At 36.4% G+C, this 17,082-nt stretch overlaps 1 protein-coding gene across 1 annotated transcript in view; it reads right to left on the bottom strand.

The window, feature by feature from the left end:
* Positions 1-6,031: 6,031 nt before the first annotated feature.
* The window catches only part of LOC104273313 (regulating synaptic membrane exocytosis protein 1-like), a gene marked incomplete at both ends in the record, with an annotated part of 85,536 nt that continues 74,485 nt past the window's right edge, over positions 6,032-17,082 (bottom strand). The window contains one exon of the mRNA XM_009868617.1: positions 6,032-6,264. Coding sequence (XP_009866919.1) covers positions 6,032-6,264 — 233 coding nt within the window. The remainder of the gene's footprint in view (positions 6,265-17,082) is intronic.

Genomic DNA, 17,082 nt, shown 5'->3' with positions numbered 1-17,082 from the left:
ACATTACCCACCAGCTTTTCCCTATTGACGAGAATGAGATCTAACAGGGCACCACTCCTTGTTGGCTCCTCTACCACTTATATAAGGAAGTCATTCCATAAAGAATCTGCATTATCGCATTTTATCTGAGTTCTATTATTCTAGTCCTCAAGTACATCAGTCTTTCCTCTATATCATCTGGGAATGACATACTTTCCCAATCAGTATCAAAAGAATACTCTATCAGCATACACTCCATCTCCTGAGATCTGCCTGTGGATTTTATCTTAGAAACTCAACCAGTAAGCACACTCTGCCTCTCGTTTTAATAAAACCAGCCGAAACCCCCCCTGAAACTTTTCTTCCTGACATGCAGTACTCCTTACTGATCTCTGTGCTTTCCATCCAGTCTAATAATAATTGAAGATTTATTGAAGTCTGGATAAAATCAATCTTTTGAACTCCTGCCTAGCACTCAGCTTTCTTATCAAATAATGTATTTTTTAGTAAGTACAACTTCTTTCATTAAAGTAATAAAAAATCAAACTCAAGGGATTGTGAGGTAAAAGAAACATGCTCAGAAATGCATTGTTGCAATTTTTTATAATTGACTTAATCAATCAAAATTAAATATGAAGAAATAAATGAAACAAACAAAACTACTGCAAGAAAAGATTGTCATGTCCTTGTGAAAAAGAAAGGAAATTATGGAAAGAAGCAATGGCTTTCTCGAGAAAGAAAACAAACAACCCCTCCTTATCCCAAAGGTCTCCACTCTCTAGCATATTTTATTTCTGATTTATTATTTGCTTTATCTCTCTGTACTATCTAGAAGTGTATGAAATCTCTTATAAAATTCACAGGACTTCACTGCTTAGCAACAATTTCCTCACTTAGATGACAGTATCTATTCTGAAATTGGGAATTTGGAATTTAATTCAAAAGAACATACAGGAAGCCAATTCTTCAATGGGAACATTACAGGACATTACAGAAAATACACTGTAGCAGGGGACTCCATGTGACGACATGTGCAATTTTTACATAGGGAAATACATTATAAGATTCTCACATGGTCTTTCTCACGTTGCCAGTTACTTCCCGCGTGAATGCCTATGGCTTCATTTCATTTCATGACATGAAACTTCACAAAACATGAGACGGACAGCAAGTAACTTTAATTCTTATGTAAAAATATCATGTTATGGTTCACACCATAAAAATGGCAAGGCATTTCCATTTAGAAAAATGACCCAGTATCAGTGTAACACGAGACTAGACAAGCTCCCCACTCTTCCTAGCTCTTTAGCTCTCCTGCTCTGCATCTCTTCCACTCTCATCTGTTTTCAGCCAGTAATAGGAATAATATATAATATCCCAGGCAATGTTTCACCTTTATCTTACAGGAGTTCACTAATTTTCCTCAAAGAGTGTCAAGAGAAATCTAGTCTGATGTTAATGGTGTTGAACACCTTGGAAAACAAAAGTAGTCTCAAAGAACTCATATTCAGAAAAAATAGAGTCCCAAGAGGCTCATCAGTGGCATCTCTGGTAGTTTTTCTCATTTTTATCTCAAAGCTGGTATTTTCGGTCTTTCTGTCTGCACTGGTTTTCACGCTTATTAATCAAGTAAACACTCCCAAATTCTTTTGTAATTCCTTTCAATGCTTTTGACAGAAAAGTTGGCCTCATTAGAAGTGGCTAAAGAATGAAAATCCTCAACAAAACAAACAAAACCACAGCCAGCCATCCTGTCCATTGGCCTTAGAAGAGAAAAATGTGTCTTGCTTGCCCAGCAGGCAATTGCATCAAGCTGAAAACGTCATAGAGATGTGACACTACAAAATCTCTGATAGCAAGATGGGGAAGATAGAATGGTACAATGGTTGCAAAGCACCGTTAACATTTCAAAAGAACAAGAAAAGCGTGCTCCTGCTAGCAGATGACCTTTCTGAAACTCCCATCTGCTGATCAGGGGCTAGAAAGTAAAACGGAGGAATCTTTTTGCCTTCGTAAGACATGCCTCTGAGTGCACCAGCAGAACTGAGAGGGATTCCAGGAGAGGGAATCATAGAATCATAGAACTGTCATGGTTGGAAGGGACCTCAAAGATCATCTAGTTCCAATCCCCCTGCCATGGGCAGGGACATCCCCCACTAGATCAGGTGGCCCAGAGCCCCATCCAGCCTGGCCTTGAAAACTTCCAGGGATGGGGCTTCCACCACCTCTCTTGGGAATACTTCTGTTTATCTGAGATTGAGCTTCTCCTTTTCTCCAGAACTCATGTCACTAGTGATACTCCTATCATTACCTCCATCTACTTTGAGATACATTATTATGTCTGCATTTATGGTATAAATTCTGTAATACAACTCCTTCCTCCTACAGCAGCAGCTTATGTCTCTTCCAAAACAAACCCAGAACCCCAAATCAAAATGCAGTTTGATTATTATGGCACTCAGTCACCCAGGGAAATAGAGTGTTATATCACAAAATCAAGACAAAAGATGGTGATTTTCTATCATAATCTATTTTCCTATTCCTATTTTCCTATTTCTATTTTCCTATTCCTATGATTTAAAGTTGAGTTGTTATAATTATTTAGAAAATCTACAGTTATATATTTGGTTTGTATATATGCATATATTTATTTAGAGAAATCAGGCTGGCAAAGAGAACTAAAAAATTCAGATTATAACTAACATTGCACAGAATATGCCTGGAGATATTTTCTTTTTTTTTTTGGTGGTTCTTTCTGGGAGTTTTGCTTCTTTTTTTTTTTTTTTTCTTTTTCCTTTCTTCCTTCTAACTGCGATAGCATAACCAGAGCTGGATTTTCATTAGGAATACTGGTAGACGATTACAAGCTTTTTTTTTTGATGAACAGCAAAATCTATCCAATTTGTGGGCGCAAAGAATGAATCACAGTAAGGATTTAGTTATTTCAATGAACATCTGCCAAAAGTGTTACAAAACCTTAAACATAATCAAAAGGAAGGTGCAGCAGAAACATACACTTTTCTTTCCAGATTTATATAAAAATAAAAAATGACTTTTTCACTGACAATCTGATAAGGCACAAATTCAGAATAAGTATTTCCCAATAGCACTGAACAATGGCATACAACATAATGTGATTACTGGTCCTTCAAAATCTAACATGAAAGTGGATCTGTCCCATATATGCAGAGGTCCACATGCGTATATATATACACACGCATACATGCATGCACATTCTTACACAAACACACAAATGCTCCTTTTTCAACTGAAAAGAAAACCAACTTCTAGAAATAATAGTTACCTAGTAGCAGTTTCATACACAGAATTTCTATTTCTATATGATTAAATATGTGCAGTATATGTGGTGGCGCAGTTATTTGTGACAGTATGCTAAAAGTAAAAATTATGTACAAAAAGTAGAATTCAGCCCTTGTTGACCATTTCTTCAAAAGAGAAAAAGTAAGATAGAAGGTCATTTTACTACTATTGTTTGGTTTTTTTAAATAGTAAACTACAATTTCAGATCTATATATTCCATGAAAATATGGAAACTCTGATTTTCAAGAAATATCTGATATTTTGCTTTATTTCTGATCTCCTGTTTTGAGTTTTTGGAAACAATAACTCTATATATAATGTGTACCTGACTTACAGTCATGCAAGTCATGGGAAAAGAAATAAAATTTAAACTGGTCTATTCAGGAAAAACTACAGAGGTTACACATACATTTCTGTATTTTTTTATACTTCCTTTAAAATAAATGCTTTTTGTCAACAGTCCTCCTAAAGTTACTGAAGATCAGTAGCAGAAGTTCATACCTGGCACAACTTTTTGGAGGACCATACATCTCAGAAACTTCAGAATTTGACTATTAGAACCAATTCTCACATAATCTATTTTAAAGAGCTTATTTTATATTTTCAAAACTTTTTTTTTTTCTCTCAGTAGTGGACACATTATTAAATTACTTAGGCACAACACATTAAAATGAATAAGACCTTTTTAGATTTCTTCTCTCCTCTTGTACACTACAAGAAAGGAGGAAAGTGGTCCCTGATTTGGGGCACGAGTATTTAGTCTCCAACAATGAATTTTCTTTGGAAAACCTATCTCACTTGTATATTGTTCTAAAAAAATGCATTAACTTACTGATTTCTCATATAATTTAACTAAAAAAATAGTGACTGATGAAACAAGTCACTGCTCTCCTTATACCACAGATAGCAGTGTTTGCCTGAGCCACAGCAAGGTAAATATCATTCTCAACTCTTTTACAATCATGAATAATGCATAATCATGCTTTTCATCTTTGATTTGCTGTTTGAGTTTCATTATAAATTTAGGTGCTCAATTCCTATTGTTTTGAAATTTACACTAAACAAAATTTGGAGAGCTATAGTATCTTTTTATGAAGAATGGGAACACCTGAGCTTTAAATAGATAATGCTGAGAAATGTTTGGAAGTCACAGTTTAGATTTTAAGCTATTTACTAATTTCACTGATAAGCGTGTTGTTAGGGCTCACCCAAAGCAAATCATCTCATGTTTGGTAGCCCCTGTGCCATCCTTTTAGGCATGTAGCCCTGGGTTGTGGTCAGAGCTGGACTACAGAGTAAGATGGAACAAATATTTTGCTCTGTCACAACAATTCCTATTTCATTGAGATTTAGGATCTATAACGGAATGTCAGATCAAACCACAAAAACATTCTGGAAAACACTTAAAAATTTTTTTTCTTTATAGTAAGTGGAGTGAAACATCAACCTAAAATTCTTTCTATAATACAGTACCACTGTTTATTACTTTAAGAGCATGTCATTGATTCTGATGTATCTAAATTAACATCTTAATGTACACAAATACTTATATTCTAGTCTAATATTCAGGCAGAGTGTATTTTGAGCAACACTGTATTAATTACAATTCTGGCCTTCAAATACACTTACTACATCTATCATTTGGTCCAACTGCATGATTATATGCTCTGGCTTAAAATTCATAAATGAGTCATGTAGAAAAGTATTCCAATCCTTTTGTTAAAGCTGACCAAACTTTATATTTTGAAAGAATCATTTCTGCCACTCATCTGGCAATAAAAGAAAACCAAGGGAAAAGGGTGAGATATTTGATGATATAAATAAACAATATTGTTACTTACCTTAGTTTAGATTACCCTGACTATGTTGGAGGAATGCTGCAATATTTGTGCATTCTACGCTAGGCTGAAGCTTTTCCTCTTTCTTTTCCTTCTCTTAGTACGAAAGAACCCTTAGGGTCAGGTCATGCTCCCACTGAAGACAAGAGCAGAAGTCTTCACTGGAGTTTAATAGGAGCAGGACAAGGACTTAATTTTTTTTTCTTTTGTATCTCTCTGTATGAGTTTTTATTCCTTCAGGCTAAGCAGATAGGAAGCTTTTAAGATTTATAAAGTCTCAATAAAGAGTTGGAAGTCTTACGTTCCTAATGAAGCATCGCACTTTCATCTAATGTACCTGAACTCACTGACCCCCATTTGCCAGTGTTGCTAAAAAAAAACAATACTGGATTTAGTCTTGACTACGAAATCAAAGGTAGTTTTTAAAACCGTATTTTTCACTACAGGTAAACCCTTTTATGCAAGTTACATAACTGTCATTCAGTTGCCCAGATTTCAATTCCCCCATTCATACTCAACTCTTCTGCTAGCAAAAAAACCCAAAAAACAGGCTGCACTTAGCCAAACCATTATCCACGGCTGATACTCACATATGCTTCTTTGCATTTCCTTGTCTACCTGTAAACAAGGTTCCTAAGAGATAAAAACATTTTCTATTGATCAGGACAGAAAATTGTTATGGTGCATATTCTAAAAAGCATTTGTGTACTGTTTTTGACAGATGCCTAACGATCAAAGAAAATTAGTATCACAGAGATTTATTCACAGCTGGGAAATCTTCTCTCCTGAGTGGCCTCTATCCATATGCATGTAACACAGATGCCACGGACGAAGTAATGATAAACCACGTTTGGGTGAGAGTCCTGTTTCCAGAGAGCGTGTGTCTCACTCACCTGTTTGGCTAAGTTGAGATGTGCTTCTGCTCCTTCGAGACACTATGGCAACCACTTTGGCACTAAGGCTGGAACGCCTTTTCTTCCCACCTGTTCCAACCATGCCGACAGCCGTGTCCGACTGACTCCCGTCATTGTGCTCCAGCTTATACATCTCTCCGCTCACACTTGTGCTCTTAGTGATTCTCCCTGAAGTCCCCATCCGTCTGCCTTGCATTTTAGGAGTAAATGTACTACAGTTACAAAGTAAAAACAAACACGTTAATTTGTCTGTGTAACAGCATTTCCAAAAGCCTCTTTTTCTTTTTTTTTCCTAATTAGCAAATTAATTTTAAGTCTTGATATGTTTTCATTTATTTGGTTCACAAATCAAAGGTTATCTATTTTCAGTGTTATAACTTGTTCTTCACTTCTTTGAGGGAGATAATAAAATGAACACTTTCCCATGTTTTTCAGAGTGACAGAGAGACATGTAACATTTTAGTCATGTGGAACCTTCCTGCCTGTATCCCTAAAAGCACTAAACCAGCAATTCTACAACAAAAGAAAATGAAGATGAAGATGAAAATGAAATGAAGGGAATATATGCAGATTAATACAAATATCAGCACTGTTCACCAAAGCCTTAAGACCTAATAGATATGAAGATATCATCTTCTATATTTACATGCTTCACAGAAAGAGATAATGTAATATGTAGTGTTTTTTCGGTCTTTGCTCTCTCATTTCTTTAAAGGAAAATGCAATAATCACAATATAAAGGCAAAGTAATTTTCTGGCAAAAATAATAACCCACTAGAACTTTCACTGACTGACAGAAAGATGAATTGCCTTGCCAGTTCTGCTTTTCTTCACCTATTGCATTCCATTTGAATGTTTCTACACAAATCCTTTTTTTGCTCCTACACATAGGGGCTAGATAAAGTATTCAGAAACACGATCTAGAAAACAATCTCAGATACACACAGGACATATTAATACACAGTCCTAACTGTATGTTAGTATGTGTAATCCTAGGCCCAAGCAATGCCCTAGCTCTAATGGCAGTAAGAAGTTACCGATCACTCTGCAGAGACCCAGAAATTTAAGCTGCAGTCTGACTGACTTCAGATGTAGTTGCGAAATCAGCCTACTCCATTGTAAATTCCATGATCTCATCTTCCTGATTAGTACACATACTGGCAACATACTAATTTGGGGGATTTTTTTTTCCCAGTAATTCTGTGTTTTGAAGTAAAATTTTGAATTATTTGTTAAGTGACACTCCTGCTGTCTCTCCCAGCCGATGTGATGGCCTGTTCCTGCCTGCCCACCAAAATAAGAAAGAGAGAGGGCAGAGTGCAGGCTTCTTTATGTCGTGGCAAATTTCGGGCAGATAAGAAATATTGCCAGGTAGAGATGAAGAAGACTATGGGAGAAGAACTGACATCCTGTGACTTCTGCAGATCTGGGCCCTGCTAGAGCTTAGATCAGTCCTATCCAAAGACAAATACAGGAAAGAATAAAATAATATATACTTAAATTATGTTTTACTGAAAGCTACCAAGATTTACTGATGTGACCACAGATAAGAACAGATAAAAAAGGATAATATTTTCTGAAGAAGAGGCTGTGAAAGCAAAGTCCTTGAATAGACAACACTTAATAGAAAGGTCATCAGTCAATGCATAGGCATTTCACTATAGTGAGCTCTTAGGGTCTGCTCCTCTTACTTTCAGATAAAAACCAAGCTACTGTCTTCACACAGAACAAGGTGCTGTGATGCACTGAAGTACTCAGGAAGACGTTTTAATGGACCACCTGAGGCACACTGAGCTTAAAATAGATTCTCTCTTGTTCCATCCTATCCCAGTGTGACTTTAGCGACTGGCTTTTAGGTTTGCATGGCAAAAATAGAAGGACATACATATTTTAAAACTGCTCTGTAAAAAACCTTTGTACTTTATTGTAGATCTCCTGCAGTACACACTTCCTCAGATCTATGTGAGCGTGCACATATACACACATATATTCAGTCATTCTAGGAAGAATTTTAACGGCACTCTGTGGTCATTCAAAAGAAAAACTAAGCAAACCAAAAAACTCAGAAAACACCATCTTCCATAAAAATGCAAGTATGAAGAAAGAGGTTTTATGTAAGGCAAACTAGTTCTGGACACTTAAAAATAGCATCAGTTGAGAAGAAATGCCATAAGATATTTCCCATTTTCAAAATAGACACTAATATTCTTGAGGGAGATTAATTTCTTGGCTTTAATATAAATCACATAGTATGGGCGTTTACTTCATATGCTACATATACTGCTGCTTTTTAAAAGGCAATGATCACTAAATAACCATATTTTTATTGTTGTTCACAGAATGCAATAACCTCCAATTTAGAGATTATCTACCTAACTTGGCAGCTACTTTTGTTCCATGTGACACAGATTTCTTTCTTTACCTCTCCATAAACATTGTCAAATGAAAAGAATATGAATTGAGATTGTCACATATGAGACATTATTCTTCAAATAGAAAATAAATTTAGAAAACAGTGACCAACAGGTCATGCTTATGAAAAAATGATGTCCATCAACTGAGAAATAAGAATTAATGATATTTTAACCTTAGGAAAATCCCATTTTTATGCATTAATTCCTAATTCAAGGATTATGAATACTTTTTATTCTTTGTGAAAGGCAGAGGCAGCTATAAGATTCACCTTAATAAAAAAAAACTAGATATTTGGAATTCAAATTAATCTTATACTTGTTTTTACCTTGCAAATATCAAGTCCTACTTTCCTAAGTTACATGTTCTAGTGTACTTCTAGTACAAAATAGCTATTAGTTTGCTAGAAACAGAAAAAGAAAAAGAACAAGCATTTAAAATTTACTGTTCTTGTACCATCTAATTGAGTATCCTTAGAACACAGTATCTTTCCATTTCATTACTGGTTATCACTTGGAGAAATAGCTCCTACTCACACTGTTAATTTCTTCAGTACAGGTAGAGTTTAAGTCATGAAGTACAAAGAAGCAAAAGACTTGCATGAATTTACCTATATCCTTTTGCATTTTAAGCCTTCTGATAACAACATACCTAAATTTTATTTTCTTTTCCTGGACTTGCTGGGACTATTGACACATTCATTTAAATGCAGACAAAAGCTTTCCCAGTCCCATGGCTAAAATTGGTAAATTATTACATTATATTGTGGATTCAAACCTAGTTATCATAAAAGAATGCCGTTTTCAATAGTAGAATAACTAGGAGTAACATATTTATTGGTATTTCTAAATTAAATACATTTTTATTTAAAATTACACTCCTACCTTCAATAATTCTTTCAATGACTAGTTCAGCAAAAATCTTATGCTATTTCTAATTGTTGGCATAACAGCATCATCAGTGTATACTAAGAATAGTTACAATCTGTCTGTTCCTCTGTTTTACTTCACAATTATTCATCACAGAGAAAGAGTCACTGGATTTTTTTTTTTTTCAGTTGAACTAAACCAGTAGAGCAATAATCCCTCTGACCCCAGCAAGAGCAGAGCCACCTCCCACCAGTCTTTCAGTTCCTTTGGACTCCCGCATCAGACGGGAAGGCACTGCTCCCTTTCCCAAGGGAAAAACATTTGAATTTTCCTGCCAAAACTTATGCAGTTGAGATGGATCCTCTCTGAAGTGGTACCTGTACAACACAAGCCAAAATCAAGACTGTATTTCATGTCAGCCATCAGAGCTGTGAAAGAAAGCAGCACTGTCAGTCTTGCAAGCTGCCACTACCTGAATGTTCTAACTGTTGGAACGAAGGATGAACTATTCAGAGAAAAGAAATATTCAAAGAGTAGTTTGAGTTACAAGCTGCCAGAAGAATTAACCCTGAGGTGAATTCTGTACTATGAACACACTACAAGGACATTGTGGATTATACTTGCTTATATTAAACTATAGCATACAAAACTGCATCGAACGGAAGTAAAGCAAATTACACGTATTAAATCATTATGTATCTTTCTACATACAGACATACAATATATATGTCCAAGATGCATAGAATTATATTGGAAAAAGTATTTCTAATGAGAAAATTAGCATATAGATATATACTCATTATTTCTCAGTAATTTATAAAATACCTGCCAACAGTAAATATCACCTGAAAAAGAAAGATAGTAAGACACGGGAAGCTAGAAGAAACTTTGCCCATAAACTCACCTATATAATACCTGGAAGTTTATCCTTTTAGGGAAAAAATATTAAGTGATTAGCCACTGCTAAAAGTACAGCATCTCTTAGATTCTCTTACATTTACTGATGATTTACAAAAAAATACTTTAGCCGGTTATTTTCATCATCACTCCTTTTCATTCCATCCATTTTTCCAATAATGCAAGCCATGACTAAATAAACAATCCCCTGTATCCTTTGCCATATAGATGCAATTTTAATATAAGTTCTTTCCACACAGTTGCAGTAACTTGAATCCTTCAACAGATTGCCCAGCCTTGACCAGCACGAGCTAGTAAGCTTCCTTTCCTTTCTGCTGAATGCAAAATCACGTACTAATTCGTAGCCTCTATGGCACCCTTTTGCAGTGAGGTAACTCATGAATACTAACAACCTCCTAAACATCTAACAGTTGTGAACCGAAGCGAAGATGAGCACTCCTTTATAATGAGGAACATTACATTTGTATAAATAAATTAGGTCTTGTTATTAGGATTATATGATATATAATTAATAAAGTCAAACTCTAAATTACCTCTCCACAAATTGCTCTGTCAGAATATATAGTTGTATTTACATATGATATATAACAGTTGCTGCAAGAATAATTACTGTCCAATTTATGGTATTTCATCAATGAATTCAAACACAGTGCTTTGCAAACCACAAGACAAACACATATCCTACATTAAAATTCTCTGTAGTTAGTCAATAAGCTTTTTTTAGACCATAAAGAAGTCAGCTGATTCAATGAAATTATAATTTTGTACAGTCTGTACCAACTGGAACTACATATTGACGTAACAGGCACATCGATCATATAATAAATCTGTGAAATAGCTATTAGAATCAGGAAAAAAATTGCTTCTCGGGTAAAGTCACCACATTAGAGTCCTATTGGTGTATTCACATATTTGAAATTCAGCAACTCTTGTAAATTATATGTTATTGACAATATTCCTATATAGTAAAAAAGTGCTACTCAGTGACACCAATGCTGCCTCTGGACCAACACGGTCCCAGTCCCGCTGTGTTCAATGTATAAACTCTCACTGTGGCAAGGGTTGGGGAAGATCTCATTACAGAAGTCTCCTCTGGGAGCTTAACTGGTTAACATGCTACTTTGGAAGATCAGGAAATTTTCATGTTGGAATCTGTTTTCTGAAAATGCCTTTCGCAGTAACACACTCACCAGGGAACTGAGCAAGTTTCACAGCTCTGCCACATTTCTATTTTTTAAACTTTCAAAACTTTTCTCCATGAAATGAAAGAAGAGCTACTCAGAAAGCAAGTCTGACCATTAAAGAAGATGAGCAGATTTTAACTATTTTTCCAATAAATTTCATCAGATTTATATTCTCTGAAACAAACAGAGCAATTGTCTCTTTATGTGGGAGCCTGTGTTTCTGCCTGTGTGTACCCATGGCACTGTCAGCCTTAAGCCAGTTGCTCACAGGAGTAATAAAACGAAACTAATGCAAAAGCAGTTGGTATTCGCAGGGGCACTGCTTGGGGCTAAGGTTAAGGTTAAGAATTGCTCTTAATACTGATGTGGACAAGTTGATGAGAATCAAAGGGCAAACAGATCAAATGATCCAAACTTGACTGCAAATAGCCAGGCTTATGTTAAGTTCAAGTGTACCAAACACAGCTAGCATGTAAATTTTAAAATCTGTACCAAGAAAATAGGTTGTGTGTATGACAAATACAAAAATGTGGAGTTCATGTTTATCTCTGAATGGAAAAATCTGCAGTAGCACGAAATTCACCATTTTTTCTTTTTTTGCATAAGATTCAGCAATAACATTTTATCCTTCCTGTTAAAACATGTTGCTTTGCTTTTTTGCCTCCAAAGCATGAAGTACTAAAGTACCTGTGATCTGTAAAAAGGCTACAGCATCCATACAAAAGAGATTTTTCACTGCTCCTTCACAAAAGTAAATCATAGCAACAGGCAAAAGACACAGAACAAGGAATGGAGGTGGTAAGTCTGAAAGGCTAAATGGAACAGTGAAAGGATAGGACTAAAAAAGAGCACACAAAAAAACATTTTAAAAAAGAAACTGAGATGAAGCTAAAGCAGAAAAGAGATACACCAAGGTCTGAGCCATGGCTAGAACATTTTTTCTATATTTCTTCATTCTAAAAATAACACGTTAACAACATTAGTGTAATGTTCTTGTAGTATAAGTTTATGAATTACATTTCCTCTTAATCAACTGCTATAATTAAATGAAAAACCAATTAAAATTATTTTTCAGTCTTTCAAATCATTAAGAAAGGCTGCTGGTAACGTGACAGTTTCTTTGAAAGAAGCAGCATAATTGGATAATTAAAAATGCACAAGCAATGCTCCATAGTACATTTTTCATGTACAGATGTTCTGAAGGGATTAAAGACTCCATCTCCCTGCCTCTCTGACAGACACATAAAGCAGTTTATAATGACGGATTTGAAAAAAAAATCATTATCTTTAGATAATGAATAATTAAAACATTAATTACTCTGGCTTCACCTTGGTTTTGTACATAAATGACCTCAGAGCCAGAAGTTTCCATCTCTAATATACTGGTTTGGGGGTAAAATGGATATATTATATTTTTTAAGCAGCTTAGCTTAAGTTTTCATGTATCTTGCTTCCATTATAGTAATTTGGAGATTATCATCCTCTATTTCCCCCCAAGTTGTGACTCCAGTTGTGTCAGTGTTCTTTCCCTTGTCCCAAGAGACATAACCTAAGAAGTAATATTAATTGATGACCATACATGTTCAAAATGCCTCTCTCTAATGAAACTGGGAAATGCACTAGTTAACAAAACAGTTTATGTGTTCAGTTTTGAGCTGTAGTGATCTGGATTATCAGACAGAAAGTAGCACTGACAATTCACGTCAATTATTGTGGTGGATGCTTATACTGTGGAGATTTTTAGATGCAAAATGCCAGCCAGTTACAAGGCTAATGACTCACCCACTAGCTCCATATATTTTTAAAATTTGTCAAACATCAAAAATTTAGGCAGGAATTTTCCGTGCCTGTTCTATGCCCAAAGTTGAATTTCTTATTTATTCTGAGTTTCAGCTGAAATACAATGACAGATTGCCTGGTCCCTTCGAAGGAAATAAAAAGAGAGAAAATCCATACTGTACTGTCACATAAAACCCCAAATAAATAAATTCACTTTGCTTTAAGAAGGACTTATGGCTGGTGCCTGACTGAAAGATGCTGATGAAGTGATCCTTCTACCCAGCACGACTATTTCCTGTTCCTTTGAGCTTCTATAAATTTAGTAAAACAACATCTTTAAATCATAACTCTCATGTTAAGTGACTTCAAAGAGATTAACACTTAAGATACTAGGAGAATTTCTATTTTGTGGCACCGTACTCACTCACAGCTCCTATTGCTAAACAGACTGTACATTTCCTGAATATTACTGTTTCCATTTCCAGGCTAGAGGCAGAAAGTCAGTATTTCCCAGGAAACGCTTCTGTTGGCTACTCTGGATCCGGGAAAGTAACTAGACTGTCCAGGCTGCAGGGAAGCTGCATATTCTCTCTTGGCCATCAGGCATGACTCAAGAAAAAATCATGAGACTGGAGTGCAAAAAGGTGAGATGGTGTACTGGTTTTGTGGCCAGATTTCAGTGATGGGATGGCTGCAGGGTGGCTTCTGCAAGAAGCTGCTAGAAGCTTCCTCGGAGTCTGATAGAGCCAATGCCAGCCGGCTCCAAAGAGGGACCTGCTGATGGCCAAGGCTGAGCCTATCAGTGATGATAGGAGAGGAACGCCTCTGTGAAACCATATTTAAGAAATGGGAAAAAGAACTGCATCACACAACAACTGGCAGAGAGACAGAGGAGTGAGAATCTGTGAAGACACCAAGGTCAGTGAAGAAGCAGGAGGGGAGGATGAGCTCCAGGCACTGGAGCAGAGTCCCCCGGGTCGTGGTGAAGACCATGGTGAAGCGAGTTGTCCCTCTGCAGCCCATGGAGGTGACAGGGTGTAGATGTCCACCTGTGGAGGACTCCACGTTGGAGTGGGTGGATGCCTGAAGGGGAGTGTGACTCCGCGGCAAGGCTGTGCTGGAGCAGGTTGCTGCTAGAGCCTGTAGCCCGTGGAGAGAGAGAAGCCCACACAGAGGAGGTTGGCTGGCAGGAATGTTATGACTTCATGGGGCACTCAACGCTGGAGCAGTTTCCCCTGAAGCACTGCATCCCATGGAGACACTCACGTTGGGGCAGTTTCTTAAGAACTCTGATTTGTTCTTTAATAAATTTAACTACTTTTCCCAAACTCAAGCCTGTTTTGCCCTGGATGGTGGATGCGGATGATCTCCCTGTCCTTATCTCAAACCATGGGCCCTTCGTTATATTTTCTCCCCCTGTCTAGTAGACAAGGGGGGTGATAGAGCTGCTGAGTGGGCACCTGGCCACCAGCCGGGTCAAACCACTGAAGATGGACAATAAACCCTGGAAGGAGACTGGTTCCTAGTGACACTGAAGTATAAAAAGAATAAAAAAACCTCAGGGAATTAATTCTTATCATCATTCTTTCTGAAAACAAAATGGTTCCTAAAAATTCCTGAGACTGAACAAAAGCCTTTCCAACACACCACCATGAGTATTCATTATATTATGACCTTCCCATGAGATGGTCAGTTTATCTTCTGTAGCAATAAAACACTCACTGTCCCCTCACTTTTGCAGAGAAAGTACATTACTTTTTCACGTGCCTTTCACCTTATTTTGCATGGTGAACCCAGCAAACATATACATTGTGCAATCTTTCACTGTGGAATGTTTACCAGAACGTTACAGGATCATGCATGTTTTATGTTCCAAACTTGCCACATGATGATGGGATTGAATCCACAGCATCAAGCCAGAATAAACTCACATGCAACAGGCAGCATATGATCACCAAATAAGACATGTTTGAGGTGACTTGTCAATCATCACATAAAAACTTTGTGGCAGAGACCTGAAGAGATTAATTTCCTAGTGCAATAACTAACTAGCTGAGCCAGAAGATCATCCTTCCTCTTTCTCCAGTTCCTCCCCCTCGCTCCCCTCTCATTCTCTAAACAAGTTCTAACTTCTGTAACAAAGAGAATTTGAGTTTTAAAGATCATCGACTATGTGCACTGTCCTCATTTATCCCTGGGTCAGGTCCATGCCATGTGCTGATTGAGGCAACTTCAATGGAGAGAAACATTAGATTAATTAAATGAGTATGTCTACCTACAGAAAGGCCAGGTTTACATAGTCAGTTCTAGTATGTTCTTTCAGCATTTAACTTTGCACACTTCATACTCTTTTAGTATAAATTTTGTGATACTTTTTTTCTAGGAAACATTTTTATATTACATAAATTCCAATTTAGTACTTTATGTCATTAAAAATATTCACATGTAAGCAGTAGAACTAGTGGAATATTTTATCCACATGTGCAAGCAAAAATCCCACTATTTTTCTCCTGATTTTTTTTTAAATACAAACATCAGTCTACGAGCAATAAATTCGAGGGTTTTGCTTTTCTTTTTAGGCTACATTTTTACTAAAGTGAATTCTTATAGAAATATATTTTATTCTAATATGTCAAGAACTTAAGAGTGAACAGTCATAAAATTAAGAAACTAGAACTATTAAGTTTTTCTTTCTTTTTTTCAGTTGGAATCTTGTAGATTGAGGGATTTTGATGATTCAAAATTTATTCTGACAGCTATTCAAGCCAATTTGGTGGCCATTTTTTCATTTCTGGTCATTATCAATTTCAGTTAGTGCACTGAATTGATTAGCCAGCCAAACTTTGCTAAAACTAGTTTTCTGACTTTCTACATCTAAGTATTTTTTATTGATGAAACATACCTTCATTATTCAGGCTGAATTCTGACAACGTTACTGTGCTTGATTTCTTTTCCAACTACTTATATGTTATGTTATTTGGAGGAAAGGAGATTAACCATAAAGTCTAAATGCAAAAGATCACTCTTAAACCAAAATCTCACGAGCCCTGAAAAGCAGGACTCCTGGTCCAGGCATAGCAAGTTACTGACTTGAGGTAATAGGCTGGGATAAATCTGTTTTATATGAATAACTGTATAAGCACTATTTGATTAAACCAGGCTTCCAAAAAGGGAATCAAACTGCAAGATACACACAAATACTTTCACATACTGTGGCAGGGTATGTCGAGAAGCAGGGATATGTCCAGAATAGGCAGTGTGATGGGACTTCAGTGCCAGAGCTGGTGGAAAGACCCCATCCTTTTCTTCCCACTGTTTATATCTACCCGAGTTCCTTATGCTGTGTTATGGTTTGGGTAACCTGTCCTCAGCTATACACTTTTACCTTTCTTAACAAATTCTGACCAACTCACAATGGGATAGTTTCTCTGTTGCCAACAGAAGATCATTTAGATCAGGAAGAATCTTATAACTATACTTTTCAAACATCTGGGGATGCAGATGGGACAATTAAGTCTTAAAGCTTCCCAATGCTGAAAAGGCTCCCAGAGAGATTTTATCCCTAGGCTCTGCCTGAAGTTTTGATCAGGTTTTTTGCTGCATAAATACTCTGACAGAATGAACATTATTACCATCCTCAAGTTTTAAAAAGAAGCTCCTTCATTTCTCAAATCGGATGACAGCTGGAAAACCACTATCCACATCTGTGAAGGTCTTAGTTTTTCCTAACTCTTCTAGGGAATTTGTATTAGCCACAAGCTTCATTTTACACTATATTAAAATTATATTGTTTTGAGACAATTTAACTTGCACTGTCTGGTCTTATATATATATTTCGCAATTTTAAATTGTATTCTAAGCAAAGTAG

Source organism: Apaloderma vittatum, unplaced genomic scaffold (assembly GCF_000703405.1).
Source record: "Apaloderma vittatum isolate BGI_N311 unplaced genomic scaffold, ASM70340v1 scaffold554, whole genome shotgun sequence".
NCBI classification, from domain to species: Eukaryota; Metazoa; Chordata; class Aves; order Trogoniformes; family Trogonidae; genus Apaloderma; species Apaloderma vittatum.
This window is presented reverse-complemented; position numbering and strand designations above follow the sequence as displayed.